This window comes from Polypterus senegalus, chromosome 3 (assembly GCF_016835505.1).
Source record: "Polypterus senegalus isolate Bchr_013 chromosome 3, ASM1683550v1, whole genome shotgun sequence".
In the NCBI taxonomy this organism is placed as follows: domain Eukaryota; kingdom Metazoa; phylum Chordata; class Cladistia; order Polypteriformes; family Polypteridae; genus Polypterus; species Polypterus senegalus.
In genome coordinates, this window is record NC_053156.1 from 175,476,669 (window position 1) to 175,503,512 (window position 26,844).

General features: G+C 40.2%; 1 protein-coding gene across 2 annotated transcripts in view; it reads right to left on the minus strand.

Annotated features, from left to right (window-relative positions):
* Positions 1–26,844, minus strand: part of lin9 (lin-9 DREAM MuvB core complex component) — a 268,691-nt gene that overhangs the window by 97,520 nt on the left and 144,327 nt on the right. For both annotated transcript variants that reach the window (XM_039748225.1, XM_039748226.1), the window contains exons 5-6: positions 22,815–22,945; positions 6,753–6,878 (exon numbers count right to left, since the gene is read on the minus strand). In XM_039748225.1, the coding sequence (XP_039604159.1) occupies positions 6,753–6,878; positions 22,815–22,945 (257 nt within the window). The remainder of the gene's footprint in view (positions 1–6,752; positions 6,879–22,814; positions 22,946–26,844) is intronic.

A 26,844-nucleotide genomic window follows, 5' to 3' on the forward strand; every position in this document is an offset into this window, starting at 1 on the left:
ACTATGTGCACTTTAGTTTGTATTTTTTAATGTATTTCTTTTTTTATTGTGATGGTCACACAAGTATAAAACATCTGATTACAGTAATCCCTCACTATATCGCGCTTCCACTCTATCGCGGATTTTAGCTTATTTTCTATCAATGTCAAGTCTTTTGTTCTCCCTCTGAACCCCAGTGGCTTTAAATACATAGATTGGAAGAACTGGGCTTGGATGTTTTAGGAAGAAGCTCTGTGGGCACAGCCTTTAGAAAGGCAGAATTCGCCGGTATTCACTACAATTTTTTTTTTTTATATATATATTATTATTCATTATTAAGAAGATCAATTTTTTGGTTTTATATTCAGCCAAGATGGAGACACTCATGAACAAAGTACTGAGATTGTGTTTGGAGATTATTATTTGTACGTGTTACTGTTTTTCAGTGCTGCTTATTCAGCTAATTACTGTTAAAACATTGGAAGGTGGGGCTTCAAAATGTGCAGCATGTGTTTTCTTGCTTGTTGTTGGTATGTCTTTATTCTCTTTCTCTCTCCCTCTCTCTCTCTCCCCCAGAAGGCAGAACCACAGCAAGCATGGAAGGGGCAGCTCGTGACAACCAAATGCAGATTCTTACTTATTTCAACTTTTTAAAAAAAGAATAAAGTAAAAAGTAAATTTAAATGGTAGTTTGGGGTAGATATTATTAAACTAGATTATTAACCTAATGCAAAGTACATCAGTTTTCAGTTACACACAAGTGAACTCATCTCTATATACCACAAATGATAAGCGACTTGTTTTAGACAGGGCTTCATTTATAAATATTAATGAAGAATGAATATCCGAAAATTAATATGGGAAAGAAAAAACACAATCAAATAAAAAGTAAATACTATACACAAAAGTTTGGGTCTTGGCAATGTTCTGGTGAGAAATCTTAAGTCCTGGCATTCATGTGAATGTTACTTTGACACGTACTCCCTACCTACAAATTGTTGCAGAGTATCAAACCACTTGCCACCTTCCTACAGTGAATCCTGCTGCCATCTCTTCCCCCAAGTAAATGACACACATGTACCCGACCATCAACAAGATCTAAAAGAAAATGTTATTCATGAGACAAGGCCACCTTTTACCATCACTAGACTGTCCAGTTCTGATGCACATGTGCACATTGTAGGCTCTGCTGGCACTGGACAGGGTCAGCATTGGCCCTCTGACCCATAAATGAACTGTGTGTACCGATTTCTCTCATGGCCAGCATTAAATTTTGCAGCAATTTGTACTACAGTAGCTCTTCTATAGGATCAAACCCGATGGGCTAGCCTTTTCTCGCCACACACATTGATAAGCCTTGGACACCCATGACCCTGTTGGTGATACAGTGGATTACCTTCCTTGGACCACTTTCGGCAGGTACTAACTACTATATACTTGAAACAACCTACAAAGCCCACCATTTTAGATGATGATCCAGTCGTCTAGCCATGAAAAGTTGGCCCTTGTCAAAGTTGCTCAGATCCTTACGCTTGCCCATTTTTCCTGCTTCCAACATATCTTCAAGAACGGACTGTTCACTTGGCATCCAATATATCCCATCCCTTGCCAGATGCCACTGTAATGAGGTAATCCATGCTGTTCTCTTCACTTATCAGTGGTTTTAACGTTGTGGCTGATTTGTGTATAAACTGCAATGTCTATTAGGAGTGAAAACTGTTTTTAAAAGCAAGTCAAATATATGCCTTCTTTTATAGCAAGTTCCTCTTTTCTTAATATCTCCACTATGGATACTGGGAAGTGATATGTACAGATTCAAGTATGAGCTGCAATTAAAAAAAATCTCAGAGGGCACGTGCCCTCTGTCAGTCACAGCATGGTTAAAGCAGCAAAATTTTCAAAGTTAAATCGTGAATCACATACTTAGACACCAGCAGAAACTATGATACTGTATCTGCATTCAAAATGGAAACCAGGAAACACTTCCTCATACCAATAGTTGTGTGAATGTTGAAAAAAAAAAACAAAAACAAAAAAACAAAAACAGAACTAAGTAGATGAATTTAGAAACACTGACATTTTAAGAAGTGCTTGGGATGAAGAACAGAAGAACCTAGCAAATACCTAACAAAACAAGCTTTATGAACTGAACTATGTTTAATTGTACAGTCACGTATAAAGTACAGTATCAGTACTAGTGATTATGTTACATAAGTGGTGCCCTCTCTGAGGAATATTAATCTGGGTAAAATCTTTAAAAATAACATCGCTGTCTGCCTTTAAATTTTCCCCGATTGTCAACATGTCTTTTGTGTGTGCCGAGCAGGACGACACCATTGCTTCGCGCGGGGAGAGGAAGAAATAGCCGGGGCACGACATGTCATGGTCAAAACGTGTTCAGCAGTGCAGGAGGTGGTGGATTTGTTACATTGGCTGTACCTCGAAGATCACCATGGACCTGAGGAGGAATGTTTGGAGGATGTCTCACCTCCATGGGAAGACCTAGCACAACTCCTCACCCAGCTGGACGAGAAAGTCCACGAGGTTGCAGAAAGTGCGCTCGGGCACGAAGATGCCTTGCAGGCTCGGATCAGATAAAAGAATATATAAATGACCAAATTAAATTCCTGGGGCGGAAAATTGTGTTGTGCCTCCAGAGGCGAGATCAACAATGGCAAGAATCTCTTCAGGGGGAAGTATGAAGGAGTCTCCAAAATTTACGTCAGTCACCCTGCCATTCCACACCATACGGGTTCGGAGTGGGAAGCGGGGAGTACATCAACTGGCCCGCCGTCCCTGGGGTTCTCCTCTTCTTTCCCTAGTTGGGGGCTCAATGAATATCGATGATATCCTCAACTTTGTGGAAGAAGGGGAGCCTTATTTGACTGTTAATCTGCTAACCCCAGAAGAGCTTATGGGGTGATGGGGCCTCCCTCTCGGGACCGGCGCAAAGCTGGTGGCTAATGGCGAAGAAGAATATCAAAGACTGGGGATACTTTCAACGATCTTTCCTTATGGCTTTTCTTCAAGACGACTACGAATCCGAACTGAAAGACAAGCTGCAATCCATGGTGCAACTGCCTTCGCAATCCATCCGGGACTTCACCTATGAATATTGAGCTTTGTGTTTGAAGGGGGACTGGCTAGGTCTGAAAAAGAGGTGGTCCGCCGCATCCTGAATACCTGCAACCCGCGATTAGCTGGGGGTCTCAGGGGGTTGCGGGGTCGGTGGAAGACCTGGTGAAGGTGGGCTCGCAAGTGGAACAGGACTGGGGAAACTCTAAAATGTACTAGAATAAAGTACAAGCCAGTACACGAGAAACTAAAACCCCAGCGAGCCAAGCCTTGCTGGTCAGAAGCCGATCTCGCCATTATGCATGCGAGTACGCCCTTCCTGATCGCACCAGTGAAGCTCCGGGGGTGGCAGGTGGATGCGGTGGTGAATACAGGGAGCCATCACACCCTAATACGTTATAGCATTTGGATGAGGATTAGCCAACCACCAGACAATTTAGCATCTGCCCAGTCTGTCCGATTTTTATTGGCATATGGGAGTGAACACAGGGTCCTGGGCAAAGTCCCCTTGAGATGCAATGTACTCTCCAACACCTGTCTGTCGCATTACTCCTTGGGCTGAATTCTTTGACCACCTTAAGGATGACCATCCATCTCAGTCCCCAGGGTATATGGTGCCAGGGGAAGGGGTATGTGAATTTATTCATAAATCAAAGGAAGATCTGGGCTCAGAATTCATTGGTTTCTACACGGCAGTGAGGAGCGATGAAAGAACATCGGCAGCAGCACCTATGGAGGAACAGCTCGAAGAGGTAAGGCCGGTGCTGAAGAAATGGGCAGAGGTGTAGACTGAAAAATTAGGAGTCGCCTGTCGGGTTACCCACGAGATCCACACCTCAGACAAAATTACAGTAAGGCATCGAGCCTACCACATTTCTCCTGAAGGGCATATTTAAGGAACACCTGGATCGAATGCTTGCCAAGGGAATAATCAAGCCATTTTCCTCCTACTGGGTGTCCCCTGTAGTCCTCGTGAAGAAACCGGATGACACCTATCGTTTCTGTGTGGACTACAGGGGGGTTAACAGGAAGACGAACCTGGATGCATATCCCATGCCCCTAGTTCACGAGATTCTAGAGTGACTGCACGGAGCTGCGGTTTTCAGCACACTGGACCTCTGCAGTGGCTACTGGCAGGTGCCGATGGACGAGGTGAGTAAGAAGATGACTGCAGTCATCACCCTTAAGGCTTGTTCCAATTCAAAGTCATGCCGTTTGGGCTTAAAAATGCTGGCACCACCTTTCAGCAGCTCATGGAACAAGTACTGAGGAGGTTGATAGGCAAGATCTACTTTGTTTATATCGACGGCGTCATAGTTTACTCCCCTTCTATTAAACAACATCTCCAGGACTTGGACACAATCTTCTAATGATTCCATCAAGCGCACCTCACACTGAGCACAAAAAAAAAAAATATACCTTCATTCAACCCCACATCTGCTTCCTCTGGTACATTCTTTCATCGGAGAGGGTCGCTGTAGACCCCAAGAAGACCTTGGCCATCCAGGACTACCCTACACCCTTGGATTTGAAATCGCTACGTTTCCTTGAATTAAAGGGGTGGTTTCACAAGTTCATCCCCAGGATGGCCGATATAGTGGTCCTTTGATTTACTTAAGAAAAAAAGATGTCCCATTGGAGTGAACAAAGGAGTGTCAGGATGCGGTTGGGCAACTCAAGATCCATCTCTTCAAAAGCCACCCTGACCCTGCCAGATCCACAGCTCACCTTCCAGGTACAGACCGATGCCAGCAACCTGGGCTTGGCGCCGTGCTCACTCAAAAAGTCAATCAGACAGAACATGTCATTGCATATGCCTCTTGAGCATTGCATGACGCTGAGCTGAATTATTTGACGCTGAAAAGGAATGTTTGGCGGTCAAGTGGGCTGTGGAAAAATGGAGACACTATCTGGAGGGGGTCGAGTTTGAAGTGTACATGGACCATCACGCTCTGACCCAGGTGCTTAGCCACACAAAGACCTCCTCCTGTCTAACCAGCTTGGTACTCCGCCTCCAAACCTTTACTTTCATGGTGACCTATCTGAAGGACTCTACCAATATTGTGCCTCATGCTCTGTCCAGGACGTCAGAGCCACCGGAGATGGTGTGTTTGGCAGAGGAAAAGAAGATGGTCCTCCCTCTGCCAAAAAGTATGCAAGATCTGGCTCAAGCACAAGCCAAAACATCAGGGAGGGACTGGAGCAGCAGCACACCGACCAGATACACTTTGTGGACCTCCAGGGGGTTCTGTACAGGACCATTCCATCCTTCCTTGGGGGTCTACAACACCAACTAGTGGTCCCAGAGGAGCTCATCCACGACTTCCTGAGTCATTATCATGACAGCCCTTTGAGCGGTCACCTTGGAAGGGTGAAAACTCTGTTGATCTTGAGGGTGGCATGGTGGCCATCTGTCTGGAAAGACGTTTGCCACCACGTGAAGATGTGTTTAGCCTACCAGCAGATTAAAAACCCACCTGGTAAGCCGGCAGGAATTCTACAAATCGCCGATTGCTGATGGACCAGGGGAGATTTTGGGAGTCGATCTGAAGGGTCTTTTTCCTGTTACCAGCTCGAGGAAGACCATCCTGATGGTGGTAATTGATTATTTTTCGAAGTGGGTGGAGCTGTTTGCATTAACAGATGCCAGGACCAACAAAATATGCTCCAACCTGAAGAACAAAATATTCAGCCATTGGGGAGTGCCAAAGAACATTGCTTCAGACCGTGGTCCGCAGTTCATGAGGTCTGTATTGGATGAATTTTATACAGCCTGGGGAGTGAAGTAAAGCCTGACAACCGCTTACCATCCCCCCAGGCCAACATGACAGAGCGAATGAACCGGAACAGAGCATGATAGCCTCCTATGTGGGTGAAAAGCATCAGGATTGGGATAAATGGCTCCTCGAGCTCCGGTTTGCCCTGAACACCGCAGTGCAGGAAGCCACAGGTGGGACGCCTGCTTTGGTTGTGCTGGGCAGACAGCTGAAGGGCCCACTTGACCGACTCCTTCCCAGAGCCCCAAGTCCATAAACCAACACCTACAATAATATATTTAAGTTTAAGATTCGGTCTGGATTAGAGCTCACCATCAAAAGATTGCAAAAGATTCTACGCCAAGCTAGCGCCTAAATGGTTAGGCCCAGCACAAATCATTTCGCAAACTGGTCCCATCAATTTCCATATTCAAAGGGGTAACGGCACTAACACCAACCTAGATACTATTCATGTGGCCAACCTCTAGCCATACTTCGGCCCTCCCTTGTCCAAGGTTGTTTTGGTGGGGGTGGAGAAATGTAGCAGGGCTACGTAATAATAGTATATTATGTGTGTGTGCCGAGTGCGTGTTGTTTTAAGTGTCCCGTTTACTGTCCATTACGTGTACATCAGTGAATTTTGTCCCTGTAACTGCAGAGGGTACGGATGATGGAGAGAGACCGCAGCCCAGGGATGCACATAGAATATACTATTATTATGTAGCCCCGCTACAATATTATATACAATCACAGTCTAACAGTAAGGAAATCTACTGTATTTTGAAATGCAAATCACAAGTTGCCCAGGTATATGCACAGAAAGAAATCATGTTAATAATTTTGCTTCAATTTATGGTAAAGTACACTTTATATCAAGTAAGAGAGCAAAATCAGAAATGGAAAGAAGGACAAAAAAAATACAATCTACAAATAATCATTTACCTTCTTGGTTTTCCCATTAATCTTCGGATTTTTCCCCATTCTACGCGAGTTAATTTTCGGGTTTTTAGGTTAGGAAAAGATTCTTTCAAGCAGACACAAAAATCATTGTCTCCTTCAAACAAAGGCCTGTAAAATAAAATATTTATACAGATTAAAATCAAATCCTCAAATATGCAAGTCTTCTGCCCCAACATCTTAATTTATTATTTGCAGTTTTATGAAGTACAGAACATTAAAATACACTACAAAATTACACAAAATGCTGTGAATTAACATGCCTTAAACAGAATTAATTGATGAGAGAGGGTATATAGTTTTCACCCTCACTGGAAAGACAAGCTTAAAAAAAACTAAAAAAAAAAAAACTTTTTGACTGATTGTTAGATTCACTAAAGTGGGCTTCTTACTTCTGGGTAGTTGTGCCACTGTAGAATCAGATAACATTTATTTCCTCCTGAGACCTGGTGCTAGCAGTCATAGCGAAGATAATATTAGCTTCTTCCCTTCTAACGCGAAATCCTAATAAACTTGATAGGCTCATTTTTTATTAGATGAATTCTATTAATGATTTTAGACTTTACCATGCATTTTTATACCACGCAAAAAGCATATTCAGTACTCATTATATCAATATACTGCTTCAAACAACTTTGCACCTATTTGGCTGATTTTGTTCAAAATTTGCACACTTATTCTTCAGGAAAATTAATCAAAAACATTACATTTTCATTGAGATATCAACTAGATTCAACTAGAGTAAACCGAAAATTCAAAAACTTCCATTTAAATGCACTAGTGAATATTTTTTTTTTACCTTGCCTATCTTAAGAGACAAAAACTCTAATTCACATCAAACTTGCAGATTTTGTCTGATGCTGCGAGAAAGGCATCACTGTAGCCAGGAGCCGAATGTCGAGTAGGAGGGGGAATGTTGAGTGGGAGTGGTTTATGCCCTGTTAACGTTTAACTGGTAACTTGAAATCCCAGCCCATGATTATCTTGTGCAAAGAGTAGGCTAAAATAAACAAACATTTAGCTTTTTTTTGTCTTAATTCTTGTATAATCGATTGATTCACGTGTAAAAAGTAGAAAGACACACCAGATGTTTTGGCCACCTGGCAGCTCAGGCTGATGGTGCAAATTGTTTAAGTAATTCAAACGCTGCTCCTCTTTAATGGGAAGGATGGCCTGCATTTCAATTGTCAGCATATGAATCCGCAGAACTGTCTGCCAAGTGTACAGGGTGGTCCAGATCTATTTAAGCAGATCTAGATAGTTTGGATGACTTTGATTTATGTGTGGATGATTCCAGTTCGGCGCAAAGACAATTCTTCATGTCATCAGTTCGCACACTTCTCAATGGTCTGGGATTTTTCGGGTGATTTTCTATGTAATAAACTTAAGTCATAGCGTAATGAAAATTGCATAATTAGATCTGGACCACCCTATACTGCATCTTCAAGCTGAAAACAAAAGCAATAGTTTACTTGCGTGCTCAATATTACAATAACGTAACACATTGGGGAGATAAACAATACTGCTGACGGGTAGGTGAGGTGAGCCAACCAGCATGTGATAAGAATAGGAAGGTGAATGTCACCGCATTCTTTTAGGCAAGATCGATGACAGCCTGAAATGCAGATTAAAAATGCAGAGTGAAGTGAAGAATTCACATTAAAAATCCAGAATTTGAAATGAAAACTGGAAAATGGCCTAGGAAGCAAACCCAGTGCTCTTGAATGGCAGGCGGCTGCAATTGCTGTGCAGTAGGCAGTTGCTGTTGGGGCTTCTAACTACATGAATTTAAGAACAAAATCCGAGTATGTGAACTTGACACTAGAGCATGCACTTGAAATCGTGATTAAAAGTTGACTGTAGTACGCAACGGAGATTGAAAAAACTCTCATCATGAAGTTTTAAAAATGACAGCTTGAAATCAACATGCCCTTAGGCTGGCTGTTCTAGTCTAGGTCTGTGTTTTGGGAACATGGCTTAACACTTCTTACTCCTGTCAATTCTGTTTAAATTGTATACTTGTCCTACTATATAGCATAAAACTTGAAAACTTCCGTGTATTCATGACTAACTTTTTCATGTGTGATGAAATTTATTTTTGAAAACTTTATCCTACTCGTCAAGTATGTCCCCCTCTCACTCGACAAGTGCCCCTCCTACTTGACATTCAGCTTTTGGCTGCAGAAAGGCATGCCGTATATACTCGCATATAAAAGTCAGGTCTTGAAACCGAAAAATCAATCATAAAATCAGACCCTGACTTGTACACCTGTTCAAAAATGCAATTTTTTTTTTACATCTTTTCTCCTCCAATCTCACATCAGTTTCTCAGACACATTGAGTTTTGATGCAGCAGCAGTTACTAATTTTGTTTGCTACTTCAACAATGTTTAATTTAAAACCAGCTTCAGATATTCTTCTGATCGAACACTCCATTGTAGATAAGGGATGCTCTTACGATAAAGGTGTACGTGGGTGTGAGGTGGGGAGTGGCTGTTCCATTACCTTCTGACACAACAGAGCATATGATGGTACAAATATGAAGATGGAAAAAGTCAACAAAGAAAGAAAAGTGGGCTTTAAGAAAAAATTCGATTTGAGTACAGCTATACTAAAATGGTCATGACATATATGCACTTGTATATACTGTTTTTACTCAAATGTGAACGGCTCTCCTCTAGACAAATATACAATGATCACAGAAAAAATACCACTTACAATTACTTGTATTTTTTTCCTGTACATGCAATAAAATAATACTCTGAAAACTAATGGTACTTCATTTATTACAGTTAGAAAAAAAAGTATATAAACTCACCTGAAATTGCATTGCAATGTTTTCATATGCTTGGAACACAAAGTAAACTATCAATATTAATTCTTTGAGGGCTGAATATTTTTTTCAAAAAGCATAGTTTCTGAAAAGCAATGGTTTCACACAGAAATCAACATTAAACGTCTGTTGCTGCATGCTGTGGCTGCCAGTTTGCCAAGAATGTGCGGTAGGCTTGCTGCCAGCCTGTCTTCACTGGTCACTGTGCATTGCAATCTGGTTTCTACCTTTTATCATTGCTAAGTGGCAGTCCTCCTGGCGAACATTGACATAGGCATGTCATCTGCATGAACCCGTTCAGCACCACAATTAGCTGGGGACCAGTCAGCTGAAGCTGGAACCTCACATTCGTTTTCAATCACTTGTGCCAAAAACGCAGTCTGACAAGTCATAGTCCAGTTCAGAGATAAAAGGCAAAACTTCGTCCACAGAATATTTTGCTTTACGCATTCGCTTTGATCTCTCGCCATTATGTCAGTGCCATTTTTGTCGGTTTGCGCCTTACTACTCACATGAGTGCAGGAAATCTCGGTCAAACCAATGAAGCTAACTTTCCTTCTAGCAACAAGAGTCCAACTAAAACATAACGGTTGGTTTTGTCAAAGTTTACAGTTGATTACCATTGTCAACTCCTCCTTTTGACAAAAGTCGACATCAGCCCTGAAAGAGTTAATATGACATGGGCAAAGGACAACACATGAGATGGAGCACTGTGAATGGAAAGAGTGGCGTGTACAAAGCAGAGAATCAACTTACTTGTAGTGCTTTCATACATCCAACAATGTATGCAAGAATTAAAAATGAACTTTCTTTGTGAACATGGAAGGACCAATGGAAGATGGTATTTGACCAAAAATGAGCAGCCTTTAAAATAATTATATAAGAGTTGATCTTGTCAGTTGTTGGAGATGGACAAGTATGGGGGAGCTCCGTCAGTAGCAGTTATTTTATTTTGTTATTTAAATATCATTTTGAGATTAATGTATTAATTCATCCCAACAGGATTTAATAATACTATGTGAAAGTACAAATAAGCAACAGTGGTAAACAAAGGGATCAGAAGGAAAAGGATAAGGCAGCAAAAGCTCCATCAAATTTAAACCAGCCTAAAGTTAACAGTACGGCCTCCTAGAGACTGACCTGTAACAGATGGCCAAAGGACTGGAACAGATAGGCGAAGGTACAGACCTGCCAGGACCTTACACGGCAGCATCAGCTCCAGTCGAGAGCGAAACAGGCAAGGAGTATTTGTCTACTCCAGGAGGATCACTGGAGCCGAGCATGGCCTTTTCATCCACTGTCAACTTTGACTAATTCCATCTGCAACATCATCTCTTACTGAACTCGCAAACCGGCAAAAGGATATCAGAGAAGACTGAAACGCACTCTCCAAGCTAAAGGCAATGATCCCACTGCTCGTGGGTTATGGGTTGGGGTTTGCTGGAGGTTAACATAAATGATATAAGGTGAAATTCAAAGAACAACAATGGATAAATAAAGCAAGTTGGAGAGTAAAATTAGAGTACTTGCTGTTCAGATTGAAGATGTTAAGCAAATGTTCACGACCCATATTGAAATACTTGAACAACAGGCTTCCACCACAGATGAAAATGCCATGGCTGAAAAATCAGAATGCAAAGTTCTCGCGAACTAACTGGCAACATTGGAAGACAAATATAAAAGGAACATCATCAGAAATTAAGGTCTTCCAGAACAAAGGGAAAGTCAAAACCCAGTGAAATTCATAGCTGAACTATTATCTAAAATAACTGGAGAGGATTTTAAATTGGATGACGAGATCTTTGCAGCCTACCATATATGTGTATCAAATGCATCCAAACCAAAAAAGCCTAATTGTCAGTTTCAAGAAACTACAGGCCAAACAAAATCTCATGTCCCTTCTTAGACAAAAAGACGAGAATTTTGAAAATACCCGCATTTGTATTTTCCAAGATTGCTGACCTGCAACCACTGCTAAATGCACCACATTCTACAGCATTAAAACAGCGCCTACACAGAGCTGAAATCAGATACAGCTTCTTGTACCCTGGCAAACTGGAAGGGATTATTGAAGATCAGTTTTACATTTTTTGTTCTCCAAAGGAAGCAGGTGAAGAGCCAAGAAGACTGATCCCGACATTCTTTTGAAACACAAGATCATGAGTCACACTGTGTTATGGCAAGGCAAAGAAGAATTTATTAGAAGCTTGCATTTTAGACCATTTGTAAAGAGAAAATTTGCTTTATTTATATATTTAAAAAAAAAAAGTTCTTTATTTTACATTTTACTTCGCTTTTAGCCAAATACCACCCTCCCCCTTTTTTTAATGAAACTGCAATTATATTGATACTTCTTTTATTAATTATATGTACACTTGGGACACTTATGGCTACATCTTGGCTAAATGGTTACAAAAAATAGTTATTTAAGCTTCAGTTATTATATTGAAAGGTCTTTCATTAATTATATGCACACTTTGGCTACCACAAAGTAACAAGCTATTGTCTTTTTGAGAAACTAAACAAACAGGCTTTTTACTGTGTTTTTTTTACAGGTTTTCTTTTTTTGTTTTGTATAAACATCATACCCTTGGTCTATTATATTTGGACTTTTTAAGATTATATCATTACTCTTTTGTATTTGGAAAGTATCTTCACAAGATATCTCAGTTCTAAAACTTCTTCACACTGCTGCCGGGGGTTCATTTTGCTGTAGATGTGCTCCTTCTCTTGGCATGTCAGAGGACAGGGACTTCGCAAAGTGTGGCTTGCCTCACTTGTAGAAGAGCAAAGGGGATGAAGAGAAAGAGAGCAATACTATATCCATTTTATCCCATATACTTCAATAACTGTTAGTGATAACATAATATGCTACACAGATTTTATTGCCAAGTGATACAGCTAAGTCAGTAGTCCTAAAAGCAATAGTATATTTTCCAAAGATATCTGAACTTAAAATCAATTTAAATAAAAATTTGCCTTTTCCAGTAAATTTTCTAGCACATAATATTGGACTGGACACCTTCCCATTTATCTTAGCAGATCAGTTTACCTATCAAAAAGGTAAATATTACAATATAGCTCTTTTTCAACAAAATTTTGCACAGAAAAAATTAAACAAGACGGGACTAGATGGTCTACCCTTCACCTGGACATAGACAAACTGACGAATATCCACAAGCCTGGTCTGTAATAGAAATAAAATCTTGCAGTACTTCTTTATATTCCCTGCTTTGTGCCCCAGTTAATACAAACTGCCATCACATAACACTAAAAATCCAATTACCCTTCATTCCCTCAGAATATGGAACCAATGTAGGAAGCACTTTAAGAAGGAAAAGCTTTTCTCTGTTGCACCTCAACATAACCACTTTTTTGCACCCTCTCATACATCAATTTTTGGAAAATGTCTGGGATTGAAACACTTAGAGACTTGTACATAGATAATGGCATTGTATCCAATAAACAATTACACTTCAAATACAATTTCTTATCAACACAACTCCTCCACTACTTTCAAGCTAGAAACTTTGCTAAACAGAACCAGCCCAATTTTCCTCACCTTCCACCTATTTCTATTCCAAAAGAATTATTGATCAGTCATGAACACTCGGACAGCATCTCAATAATTTATAAAAATATTTTAAATTCTTTCTTTCAAAGACCCCAGAGAACATTGGGGAAAGGATCGGTCACTCAATATTTCAGAAAAGGACTGGAAGGCAGCCATGCACAGAATACACTCAAGCTCCATATGTGCAAAGCATTCAGTCATTTAAATTAAAATCTTAAATCGAGCACATTTACCTTTTTAAAAATTGTACAAAATGTTTCCAGGGCAAGATTCAACCTATGAACGTTGCAATCTAGTTCCAATCTCACTGGGCCACATGTTCTGGGCATGCACCAAAATAACATTTAAGACAAAAATCTTTGCACGCCTATCAGACAGCCTAACTCCTAACTCATTAACAGCTGTGTTTGGTGTACTCCCAGACGGCCTTAAAGTGGAGAAGGACAAACAAACTAAATTTCCTTCACTACACTACTAGCACATAGACTTATCTTGCTTAGCTGGAAGAATCCCATCCCACCACTCTTAAGTCAGTAAATACCCAATGTTCTATGCTATTTGAAAATGGAAAAAATCTAATTCTCACTTACAGGATCTGTTCAAAACTTTTTTTTTTTTTTAAATATAAATGACAGGATTTAATCAATAACGTTTTAGAATAAGCGTCAATTTAGAGGAAAATTGTATGCTTCTTTTCTTGCTCCTTTTATAGAGTAGTGCTGGTTGTTGGTTCCTCTCACTCTCTTGGGTGGGGGTTGAATTTTGCTTTGATCTGTTAAATTTGACTTGACTGTATGGAATGTTAACTGTTTCTAATTTAAATCAAAAAATATATATACAAAAAATAAAATATAAATGATTTGAGTACAGCTATAGTGAAAAGTTGCTGCATTTATTGAATCACACACACACAGTTTAACAGATGCATACACACAAAAAAAAAAATATAGAAAACAATCGGATGCCCCAAAAGCAATATGTGAAACTGTGCCCCCATCTGTCAAATCCAATATCATTTGGCATAGGCTCCTACCAAGGCTGTGTTTTTTTCACCCCTCCTAAAAATCCAGAAGTTTGCAGATGACACAACCGTAGTGGGTCTCATTACTAGTAATAATGTGTCTTTCTGTCAAAGAGAGGTGGGCCATCTTGTACAAAAGCGTACTTATAACAACTTGGAGCTCAATGCTATTAATACAGTGGAAATGAGGTTTGACTTCCGCCAACAAGTCACTAAGTGTTTACCTTTGCCTCATGGTCAGACTGTGTCTGTGGTTTAGTTGTCATCAAGAAAGATAAACTTGGTTTATCAAGGCATATATTGTTAAAATATTTTACTCAGCCATCACTGACAGTATTGTGACCACCTCCATCACCGTTTGGTTTCCTTCTGCCTCCTCCCTTTCTAAGAGATGGTTGCAGCGGGTGATGAGCTCAGCAGAGAAAACCATTGACTGTTGTCTTCCAGCACTAAAAGATCTGTTAATTGCCAGAGCAAAAAAAGAGAGCAGGAAAGATCGCAACTAAATCCACCCATCCAATCAGCCATCTGTACATTAACACTAGAATCTCTGAAGCCTACCAAAAAAACTTGTAATTCTGGGCCACCTTACATTCCTTCACGCCTCTCCATCAGCGGCTTTTGTTTTGTAAATGTGTAAGATAGTAGGATGAAAGTGAAATGCAAGACAAGAAACACATACCTAAAGCAGAAACTTTTTCCATTTTATACTAATAACTAGCAGAATACCCGCGCTTCGCAGCAGAGAAGTAGTGTGTTAAAGAAGGTACGAAAAAGAAAAGGAAAAATTTAAAAAATAACGTAACATGATTGTTAATGTAATTGTTTTGTCATTGATATGAGTGTTGTTCTCATATCTATCTACAGTATCTATATATATATATCACAAAGTTGTTTTCGGTAGCTGCATCAGAAAATGTACCACGACGTCTGACACGCCTCCTTTTTACTGTTTTCTCAAAGCTTGATTGCTGCTGTCATATATATATATATATATATATATATATATATATATATATATATATATATATATATATACACATATCTTCATATCTACCTACATCATATATACACACAAACAAATTATATATATGTTTACATATATACTTGTGTGTATGTTTGTATGTGTCTATATGTGTGTGTATAGCTTTGGTCACTGAGTGCAAGGGAAAAATAATAAAATATAGTCTATAAGTTATTAAACAGTAAAACATTAACGCTTTTAAGAAGTACAGGTACATTGAGCCCTACTGGAGTGGTTGGGTAAACTACATTTTAAAGACTGTGTAACACAACAGGTAAGTAACTAACAGCAGCTAAAATATATATGGATCATCTCTCGGTAGTAGATCCCTTTTGAAAGGCGCTACACGACGGCTGTGGTATAGAAATTACATTTTCTATGTGAACGTTCAAATTTGTGCCTCTGGTAATGTGCCTTACCGGCATTTAAAGAAAATTAGTTTTGTGTCCTCTGCACTGTTAAGAGAGAAAGGCTTTGGTTTGGGATAAAAGGTGTAAAGAAAGGAAAGTTGCCTTTTTCTTTTATATAGTATAGAGAGATGTGTTCGCTGACGCTATGATCGCCTTTTGGGGACAGTCGCGTGGGTCTTGTGTAGACTGGTGAGACGCCCCTGCCATTAATCAGCTGTGATGGCACTGTCAGTCCTCCACTGTGTGCGTGTCTTCATAATCCGAGGTGAGGACCTCATAATCGATATCGTGCAAAAGAAAGTGTGAATCGCCTTAATATTATTTTGCCGTGGTGTAGAAAAGGGGTCCCGTGTTTGCACTTGTCTGGGCTATAGCGCAGGGGAGGATGAAAAAAATTAAAAGTGCTCACTTTGACTTAAGGCAGAAGCGCAGTCAGCATCTCAAAGGCCGGCACAACTATGCACGCGCGCTGCTCGACTTTGCTGGGCAGGAGACCACAGTTTTGCAGACACGCTCATGATATCAAAAGTCTCAGCCTTTTGGAGGTCATTCATATATTATATATATATAAAAATACCCGCTACCAGCGGAGAAGTAGTGTGTTAAAGAAGTAATGAAAAGAAAAGGAAACATTTTAATAATAACGTAACATGATTGACATTGTCATGAGTGTTGCTGTCATATATATGCCTGCCTAAATAAGTCACCCTCGCTTTGCTCTTACTTTATTTACCGCTCATTTAATCATGGCTATTGGCGGAAAAATTATAAAATGGAAGGAGGATGGCTTTACCAAAACAATTATTGATGGCTTAATCGATTATTCATAAAGCTTGAATTGGTGATGTTTTTCTGTGTTAACCTCATATTTTTTAGACTTCTTCTCAAACTAAGGTGGTGCGAGGGTAAAATGAATCGGGATGCTGATCAATGTAATCCGTGTACCAGGAAATCATGCATTGACAAAAGCTCCCTTTGCTTGTAATGCAAAGTGTGATTAAATGCATTATTTTTAACGTTATGGAGCACATGCATCAAGCTTCTCAGCTGTGCTTGTGCTAAGAAAAGGAAAGATTTTAAAAATAACGTAACACGATTGTCAATGTGACCTTTTGTAAGTAGTGCCTGGAGGATTCAGTGTGGAGAAACTCTAGAGATAGCGTGTGTATTAACTTGTGGATTTTTCTGTGAGTATTTAGTGGCAGTCTGACGAAGTTGTTTCGAAAGACGGCATTAGCCGCGGAGCTCAGCTCAGACCGAAATTAGATGAATGGGAGGGGAGATGATGACGTGACTCCCCACCGCCTTTAACTGTCAATGCCCCACAAACACAGTCTCTCGGAATTTGCATAAGCACACCCCTTCACCTACAATTTTAACTTAGTTACAAAGTGATCAAAACTCGCTTATATCCTCGCGCCTCTCATTAAACTTGTATCCCGTGATTACCTGTGGGCATGTGAAACGCCAGCGTAGCCTGTCTATGAACTTAATTTAAAGTTTAGGTTTACACCTTTCTTTCTTTCCGAGGCAGCAACACTCATGAATATGGTAGTATATGTCACTCGCTCGCTTCTTATTGTTTTTTGCTGCCTTCTCAATTATATAATGCATGTTTTCTTAAGCGCTTTTTGGAGGTCTTCCTGGTTTTCTACGCACTGCGTTGACAATCAGTTCATGTGATTACGTGGGAGGCGTGATGATGTCACACTAAACTCCCCCCACGTCATTCCAGCTCAACTCCATTACAGTTAATGGAGAAAAATACCTTCCAGTTATGACCATTAGGCGTAGAATTTCGAAATTAAACCTGCCCAACTTTTGTAAGTAAGCTGTAAGGAATGAGCCTGCCAAATTTCAGCCTTCTACCTACACGGGAAGTTGGAGAATTAGTGATGAGTCAGTGAGTGAGTGTGTGAGTCAGTGAGTGAGTGAGTGAGGGCTTTGCCTTTTATTAGTATAGATGACATGAAGTGTACAATGTGTGAAGACTTTAATCCAAATATGAAATAAATATCAATTTCCATGTTGCTGTCAATGAGTTACAAATCCAAGCTCAAATGTCAATTGAGAGAAAGTTAATATGTATTCTTGGATGGTGCAGAGATAAGCTTGCATCTCCTTTCATCCTACACTTACCTAGATCTTTGTAGACACAGAACACACATGAAATGCATGTGTTCTAAATAATGATATTATGGATTATTTACCCTATACAACTCCAGGCACCTCACACACAGAGCCTTGAGCTGGAAGAACGTTTTGGGTTTGGGAATGATAGCAGGCTGCTTGTGCTGACTGACACATTTACAAAACAAGACACTTTTGGAGAGGTGTGAAGGAATTTAAAATAGCCTAGGATTACGAGTTTTTTCGTAGGCTTCATGGATTCTAGTGTTAAATTGCCATCACAGAGGAAGTACAGGTCTATCGTGACCAGATCTACACACCATCTCTGCAGCTTCTTTCCTCAAAGTATTCAAATCCTAATAAACTTACACAGGGTTACTCCTAACTAACTGTTTGTCCATAAAAGTAAATATTTCATACTTGCTCAACTTGTACAATTTGATATCTATATCATTTTTTATAGTTTTTATATTTGACAGTACTACTGAAGTTTATACATGTTTTTGTTCAAGAAACTTGTATTTGCATAGTTGTTTGCACAATGTCAGGTTAATGGTGGGTTGAAATCGTGTTACCTTGAGTTGGTATTGTCTTGAATTCGATGTTCCTGCACTTAAAGTCAATTCTGGTATTATTCTGATTTTATTGCCACAGAGAGTCAGGACCTTGGATTTGCATCTTAACCAAAGGATGATGTCATTTTACAATAAAGTTTATTTTTCAAATAGATGGAAACACACTATGACATAAAATTAATATATTTAATGGTGATAGACTGCCAGTAGTAATTATTTAGAGAGTAATTTAACATTGATTTGGAAGCTTTCTAGAATGAATACTTGAATTTCACTAGTGTAATGTATGCAATTAATGGACTAGTGTAGTAGTATGTGATTAATGCTGCTTAATTCTCTTATGAAGTATATTGGGCTAGTGTTGCCCCTAGAAGGGGCGAGGGGGCGGAATGGAGATGTGTCCGGGGGCAAGAGGAGAGGAGGAAGGTAAAGAGAGTGGAATCGAGGGTAGGAACTTTGAATGTTGGCAGTATGACTGGTAAGGGGAGAGAGTTAGAAGATATGATGGAGAGAAGGAAGGCAAGAGACTAAATGGAAGGGGAGTAAGGCCAGATGGATCTGAGGAGGATTCAAATTGTTATGGCGTGGATAGGAGGAGAAATAGAGTAGGGGTTATTCTGGAGGAACAGTATGTCAAGAGGGTTTTGGGGGTGAAAAGAGTGTCAGAGTAATGATTAAGAAGCTGGAAATTGGAGGTGTGATGATGAATATTGGTAGTGCATATGCCCCAAAAGTGGGTGTGAAATGGATGACAAGGAAGATTTTTGGAGCGAGTTGGATGAAGTGATGAACTTTGTACCCAAAGAACAGAAAGTGGTGATTGGAGCGGATTTCAATGGACATGTTGGTGAAGGGAAAAAGAGGAGATGAGGAGGTGAAGGGTAGGTATGGTGTCAAGGAGAGGAATGAAGAAGGTCAGAGGATAGTGGATTTTGCCAAAAGGATGGACATGGCTGTGGTGAATACATATTTTAAGAAGAGGGAGGAACATAGGGTTACGTACAAGATCGGAGGAAGACGCACACAGGTAGATTACATCCTATGCAGAACAGTCAATCTGAAGGAGATTGAAGACTGCAAAGTGGTGGCAAGGGAAAGTGCAGTTAGGCAGCATAGGATGGTGGTCTGTAGGATGACGGAGATCAAGAAGAAGAAGACGACAGTGAGGGCAGAGCCAATGATCAAATGGTAGAAGTTGAAAGAGGAAGACTGCAAGGTTGACTTTAGGGAGAAGGTGAGACAGGCACTGGGTGGTAGTGAAGAATTACCAGACAGTTGGGGAAACTACAACAGATGTAGTAAGGGTGACCGCAAGCAGGGTGCTTGGCATGACATCTGGACAGAGGAAGGAGGAAAAGGAAACCTGGTGGTGGAATGAATGGGGAAGTACAGGAGAGTATACAGAGGAAGAGGATGGCAAAGAAAAAGTGGGATAGTCAGAGGGATGCAGAAAGTAGACAACAGTACAAGGAGATGAGGTGCAAGGTGAAGAGAGAGGTGGCGAAGGCTAAAGAAAACGGGAAAGGTTGGGCACTAAACAGGGAGAAAATGGCCTATACCGATTGGCTAGACAGAGGGACCGAGCTGGGAAAGATGAGCAGCATGTTAGGGTAATAAAAGGTAAAGATAGAAACATACTCACAAGCGAGGAAAGTGTGTTGAGCAGATGGAAAGAGTACTTTGAGAGGCTGATGAATGAAGAGAAAGAGAGAGTGAAGAGGTTGGATGATGTGAAGATAGTGAATCAGGAATTGCAACGGATTAGCAAGGAGGAAGTAAGGACAGCTATGAAGAGGATGAAGAATGGAAAAGCCGTTGGTCCAGATGACATACCTGTGGAAGCATGGAGATGTTTAGGAGAGATGGCAGTGGAGTTTTTAACCAGATTGTTTAATGGAATCATGGAAAGTGAGAGGATGCCTGAGGAGTGGAGAAGTGTACTGGTGCTGATATTTAAGAAAAAGGTGGATGTGCAGAACTGTAGTAACTACAGGGGGATAAAATTGATGAGCCACAGCATGAAGTTAGAGGAAAGAGTAGTGGAAGCTAGGTTAAGAAGTGAGGTGATGATTAGTGAGTAGCAGTGTGGTTTCATGTCAAGAAAGAGCACCACAGACGTGATGTTTTCTCTGAGGGTGTTGACGGAGAAGTATAGAGAAGGCCAGAAGGAGTTGCATTGCATCTTCATGGACCTGGAGAAAGCATATCACAGGGACCATCTTGAAGCGTTGTGGTATTGTACGAGTAAGTCAGGAGTTGCTGAGATGTAAGAGTTGTACATGATATGTACGAGGGAAGTGTGACTGTGGCGAAGTCTGCAGTAGGAGTGACGGATACATATAAGGTGGAGGTAGGATTACATCAGGGATCGGTTCTGAGCCCTTTTCATATTTGCAATGGTGATAGACAGGTTGACAGATGAGATTAGACAGGAGTCCCCGTGGACTATGATGTTTACTGATGACATTGTGATCAATAGCGATATTAGGGAACAGGTTGAAGAGACGCTGGAGAGGTGGAGATATGCTCCAGAGAGGACAGGAATGAAGTTCAGCAGGAACAAGACAGAATACATGTGTGTAAATGAGAGGGAGGTCAGTGGAATGGTGAGGATGCAAGGACTAGAGTTGGCGAACATGAATGAGTTTAAATACTTGGCATCAGCAGTACAGAGTAATGGGAATTGTGGAAGAAAGGTGAAAAAGAGTGCAGGCAGGGTGGAATGGGTGGAGAAGAGTGTTAGGAGTGATTTGTGATAGACAGATATCAGCAGGAGTGAAAGGGAAGGTCTACGGGACAGTAGTGAGACCAGCTATGTTATATAGGTTGGAGACGGTGGCACGGACCAGAAAGCAGGAGACAGAGCTGGAGGTAGCAGAGTTAAAGATGCTAAGATTTACACTGGGTGCGACAAGGATGGATAGGATTAGAAACGAGTATATTAGAGGGTCAGCTCAAGTTAGATGGTTGGGAGACAAAGTGAGAGGCGAGATTGCGTTAGTTTGGACATGTGCAGAGGAGAGATGCTGAGTATACTGGGAGAACATTGCTAAGGATAGAGCTGCCAGGCAAGAGAAAAAGAGGAAGGCCTAAGAGAAGGTATATGGATGTGGTGAGAGGACATGCAGGTGATGGATGTAACAGAAATATATGGAAGTTACTCAGCTACACTGCATGAAGTTATGAAGTTACTCAGCTACACTGCAAGTGTCACCAAGGCAACTGCTCTATTTTTCAAGCAATAGCTAAATATAACAAAAATAACAATTTTAAGTGCTGTATAATATTTAACAATTATTTACCCAAAGATTTAAAAGTTTCAATCAAAATCTTTCATTTACAAAATGGTAGGAGGAGGCCTATTCCTGTAAATGAACTGTTATGAGCAAAAGAATAAAAGTAATGTAAGGTGACAGTTAACAATTACACGATTGTGTCCTATAAAAAAAAGTTCTTGTACAGGTTGGATAATACAGACATAGAAAGACAATCAGTGTCTAAGCACTGAATATACAGTGGAACCCAGGACTGCAAGTAACTTGGTTTGGAAGTGTTTTGCAAGACAAGGTAAAATTTTTAATAAATCTTGACTTGATAAACTAGCGATGTCTTGCAATACGAGCAGTATGTATACGCTTTGTCTGCCAAGCACCACGTGATCACATCTGAGCTGATGGTTCTTCTCTCTCTCGCTGCGTGATTGTGTGTAATCGTCTCCCATTCTCCATCTGAGTCGGAGTGCCTCACTCATATAGTCAACATCCATACGAGCATACACTGTTTACTATAGCATGGTAAAGACGCGTGCGCGCGTGTGTGCGTTGTAATGTGTGAGCCCCTGTCTTGCACCCCAAAACACGAAGCTGAGTCTCAGTACTTTATTGACACCAGCTTTATTCAGCTTGAAACAGGAACAGCACGGTTATTTATTGTAGCAGGATCTGCTACTAACTATACACATACACAGCAGTCAGGCAGGGTCAGGGCCAAGTAATACTGTGCCTTGCGCATTTATAATGTTCCTGTATCACCATCAATGGCAGGCGCTTATAGAATGTCCGCAATCTTTTTGGATTCGCTTTTATGGCGATTTGCTACAGCGCTTAGAGCCTGCAGTTGCTTTGGGACACTCTTCTGCCTGTCGTCCCGTTGGGTGAAATCCCAAAAGAGTTTAGAAACTCACTCACACCAGCCATGTTTCTTTTCAAAGGTAAAGTGCATGCGAATCTTTTTTATGTATGTTTACTTTATATTTGGTATTAATCATCGTTTTTATATGAATTGTTTTTCGGTTGTGGAACAAATCATCTGAGTTTCCATTTTTTCTTGGGGGAATTCGCTTTGATATACAATATGAGTGCTTTGAATTGCGATCACGTTTACAGAACGAATTATGCTCGCAAACCGAGGTTTCACTGTATATTTTAACTAATCCTTGTTAAATTATACATTGCAACAGTAAAGCAAGCTAATATCTTACCTGTCAATATTTGAATAAAACCATTCATAAATACACCACTTGTGTGCTTTTGGAAGCTTGAGAAGGTTTCGCAACCTGAGCCCAATTCTTTGTGAAACTTTTTTGTCTGGAGTTGCCGTTGATGCAAGTTTCTAGTTAAAAAGAAAGAAGCAACAGTCAGCATGCTATCCCTTTAGTCCAAAACTGCACTGTTTTAGACCATGGAAACTACAGTAACTGCAGGTTATTACACCAATCAGTGCCTCAGTGAGAGGCCAATTCTTGGATTATCTAAGCTCCCATACCACTTTAAAATTAATACTTTCCAAATTCTTACCTTTGTTTTTGATTTTTTAACCCTAATATATATATATGAGTAATTGTAGACATATTATGTTATTTTAAATTATCATTTTAATCTATTAAAAAGTACCCAACTTCTTTTCAGTTACTAAAATTAAAATACATAAATATAACAGAAAGAAAATTTTAAATTACACACTGAAGGATAAGACAGTCATAGCCTTCCACCAGTGTAATCTTTCTCACCTAAAACAGGCAGAGGTCATTTCCACGTAACGTGAAAATATAAAATCTCCCATACATTTTTAAAATTAGATTCAAAACACTATTTAAAATGTAAAGTGAAATAAATGGCAGGTATAATAACCTATAAAACAGATAAATAGACACATTTACACATAAACCTTTATATATACACACTTGCACACACTCTATATAAAACAGTAAACAAAAAAAAAATATATATAGAATTGTGTGTCCTAGGGAATGAACTAGTACATATATATATATATATATATATATATATATATATATATATATATATATATATATATATATATATATATATATATATATATATATATATATATATATATATATATATATATACAGTGGAGGAAATAATTATTTGACCCCTCACTGATTTTGTAAGTTTGTCCAATGACAAAGAAATGAAAAGTCTCAGAACAGTATCATTTCAATGGTAGGTTTATTTCAACAGTGGCAGATTGCACATCAAAAGGAAAATCGAAAAAATAACTTTAAATAAAAGATAGAAATTGATTTGCATTTCATTGAGGGAAATAAGTTTTGAACCCTCTAACAAAAAGACTTAATACTTAGTGGAAAAACCCTTGTTTGCAAGCACAGAGGTCAAACGTTTCTTGTAATTGATGACCAAGTTTGCACATTTTAGGAGGAATGTTGGTCCACTCCTCTTTGCAGATCATCTCTAAATCCCTAAGGTTTGAGGCTGTCTCTGTGCTACTCTGAGCTTGAGCTCCCTCCATAGGTTTTCTATTGGATTAAGGTCCGAGACTGACTAGGCCACTCCATGACCTTAATGTGCTTCTTCTTGAGCCACTCCTTTGTTGCCTTTGCTGTATGTTTTGGGTCATTGTCGTGCTGGAACACCCATCCACGACCCATTTTCAGTTTCCTGGCAGAGGGAAGGAGATTGTCGCCAGGATTTCCGATACATGGCTCCGTCCATTTTCCGTTAATGCGATTAAGTTGTCCTGTGCCCTTAGCAGAAAAACACCCCAAAGCAAAATGTTTCCACCCCCATGCTTGCGGTGGGGACGGTGTTTTGGGGGTCATAGGCAGCATTTTTCTTCCTCCAAACACAGCAGTTGAGTTAATGCCAAAGAGCTCTATTTTGGTCTCATCAGACCACAGCACCTTCTCCCAGTCACTCTCTGAATCATTCAGGTGTTCATTGGCAAACTTCAGACGGGCCTGCACATGTGCCTTCTTGAGCAGGGGACCTTGCGAGCCCTGCAGGATTTTAATCCATTGCGGTGTAATGTGTTTCCAATGGTTTTCTTGGTGACTGTGGTCCCTGCTAATTTGAGGTCATTAACTAACTCCTCCCGTGTAGTTCTAGGATTCTTTTCACCTTTCTCAGAACCATTGACACCCCGAGGTGAGATCTTGCGTGGAGCCCCAGGCGAGGTCGATTGATGGTCATTTTGTGCTCCTTCCATTTTGAACAATCGCACCAACAGTTGTCACCTTCTCTCCCAGCTTCTTGCTAATGGTTTTGTAGCCCATTCCAGCCTTGTGCAGGTCTACAATTTTGTCTCTGACATCCTTGGACAGCTCTTTGGTCTTTCCCATGTTGTAGAGTGTGGAGTCTGCTTGATTGATTGATTCTGTGGACAGGTGTCTTTTATACAGGTGACTAGTTAAGACAGGTGTCCTTAATGAGGGTGACTAATTGAGTAGAAGTGTCTAACCACTCTGTGGGAGCCAGAACTCTTAATGGTTGGTAGGGGTTCAAAACTTATTTCCCTCAATGAAATGCAAATCAATTTCTATCTTTTATTTAAAGTTATTTTTTCGATTTTCCTTTTGATGTGCAATCTGCCACTGTTGAAATAAACCTACATATATATATATATATATATATATATATATATATATATATATATATATATATATATATATATATACACACACAATGGAGGAAATCATTATTTGACCCCTCACTGATTTTGTAAGTTTGTCCAATGACAAAGAAATGAAAAGTCTCAGAACAGTATCATTTCAATGGTAGGTTTATTTCAACAGTGGCAGATTGCACACAAAAGGAAAATCGAAAAATAACTTTAAATAAAAGATAGAAATTGATTTGCATTTCATTGAGGGAAATAAGTTTTGAACCCCTACCAACCATTAAGAGTTCTGGCTCCCACAGAGTGGTTAGACACTTCTACTCAATTAGTCACCCTCATTAAGGACACCTGTCTTAACTAGTCACCTGTATAAAAGACACCTGTCCACAGAATCAATCAATCAAGCAGACTCCACACTCTACAACATGGGAAAGACCAAAGAGCTGTCCAAGGATGTCAGAGACAAAATTGTAGACCTGCACAAGGCTGGAATGGGCTACAAAACCATTAGCAAGAAGCTGGGAGAGAAGGTGACAACTGTTGGTGCGATTGTTGAAAATGGAAGGAGCACAAAATGACCATCAATCGACCTCGCCTGGGGCTCCACGCAAGATCTCACCTCGTGGGGTGTCAATGGTTCTGAGAAAGGTGAAAAAGAATCCTAGAACTACACGGGAGGAGTTAGTTAATGACCTCAAATTAGCAGGGACCACAGTCACCAAGAAAACCATTGGAAACACATTACACGCAATGGATTAAAATCCTGCAGGGCTGCAAGGTCCCCTGCTCAAGAAGGCACATGTGCAGGCCCGTCTGAAGTTTGCCAATGAACACCTGAATGATTCAGAGAGTGACTGGGAGAAGGTGCTGTGGTCTGATGAGACCAAAATAGAGCTCTTTGGCATTAACTCAACTTGCTGTGTTTGGAGGAAGAAAAATGCTGCCTATGACCCCAAAACACCGTCCCCACCGTCAAGCATGGGGTGGAAACATTTTGCTTTGGGGGTGTTTTTCTGCTAAGGGCACAGGACAACTTAATCACATTAACGGAAAATGGACGGAGCCATGTATCGAAATCCTGAGCGACAATCTCCTTCCCTCTGCCAGGAAACTGAAAATGGGTGTGGATGGGTGTTCCAGCACGACAATGACCCAAAACATACAGCAAAGGCAACAAAGGAGTGGCTCAAGAAGAAGCACATTAAGGTCATGGAGTGGCCTAGTCAGTCTCGGACCTTAATCCAATAGAAAACCTATGGAGGAGCTCAAGCTCAGAGTAGCACAGAGACAGCCTCAAACCTTAGGGATTTAGAGATGATCTGCAAAGAGGAGTGGACCAACATTCCTCCTAAAATGTGCAAACTTGGTCATCAATTACAAGAAACGTTTGACCTCTGTGCTTGCAAACAAGGGTTTTTCCACTAAGTATTAAGTCTTTTTGTTAGAGGGTTCAAAACTTATTTCCCTCAATGAAATGCAAATCAATTTCTATCTTTTATTTAAAGTTATTTTTCGTTTTTCCTTTTGATGTGCAATCTGCCACTGTTGAAATAAACCTACCATTGAAATGATACTGTTCTGAGACTTTTCATTTCTTTGTCATTGGACAAACTTACAAAATCAGTGAGGGG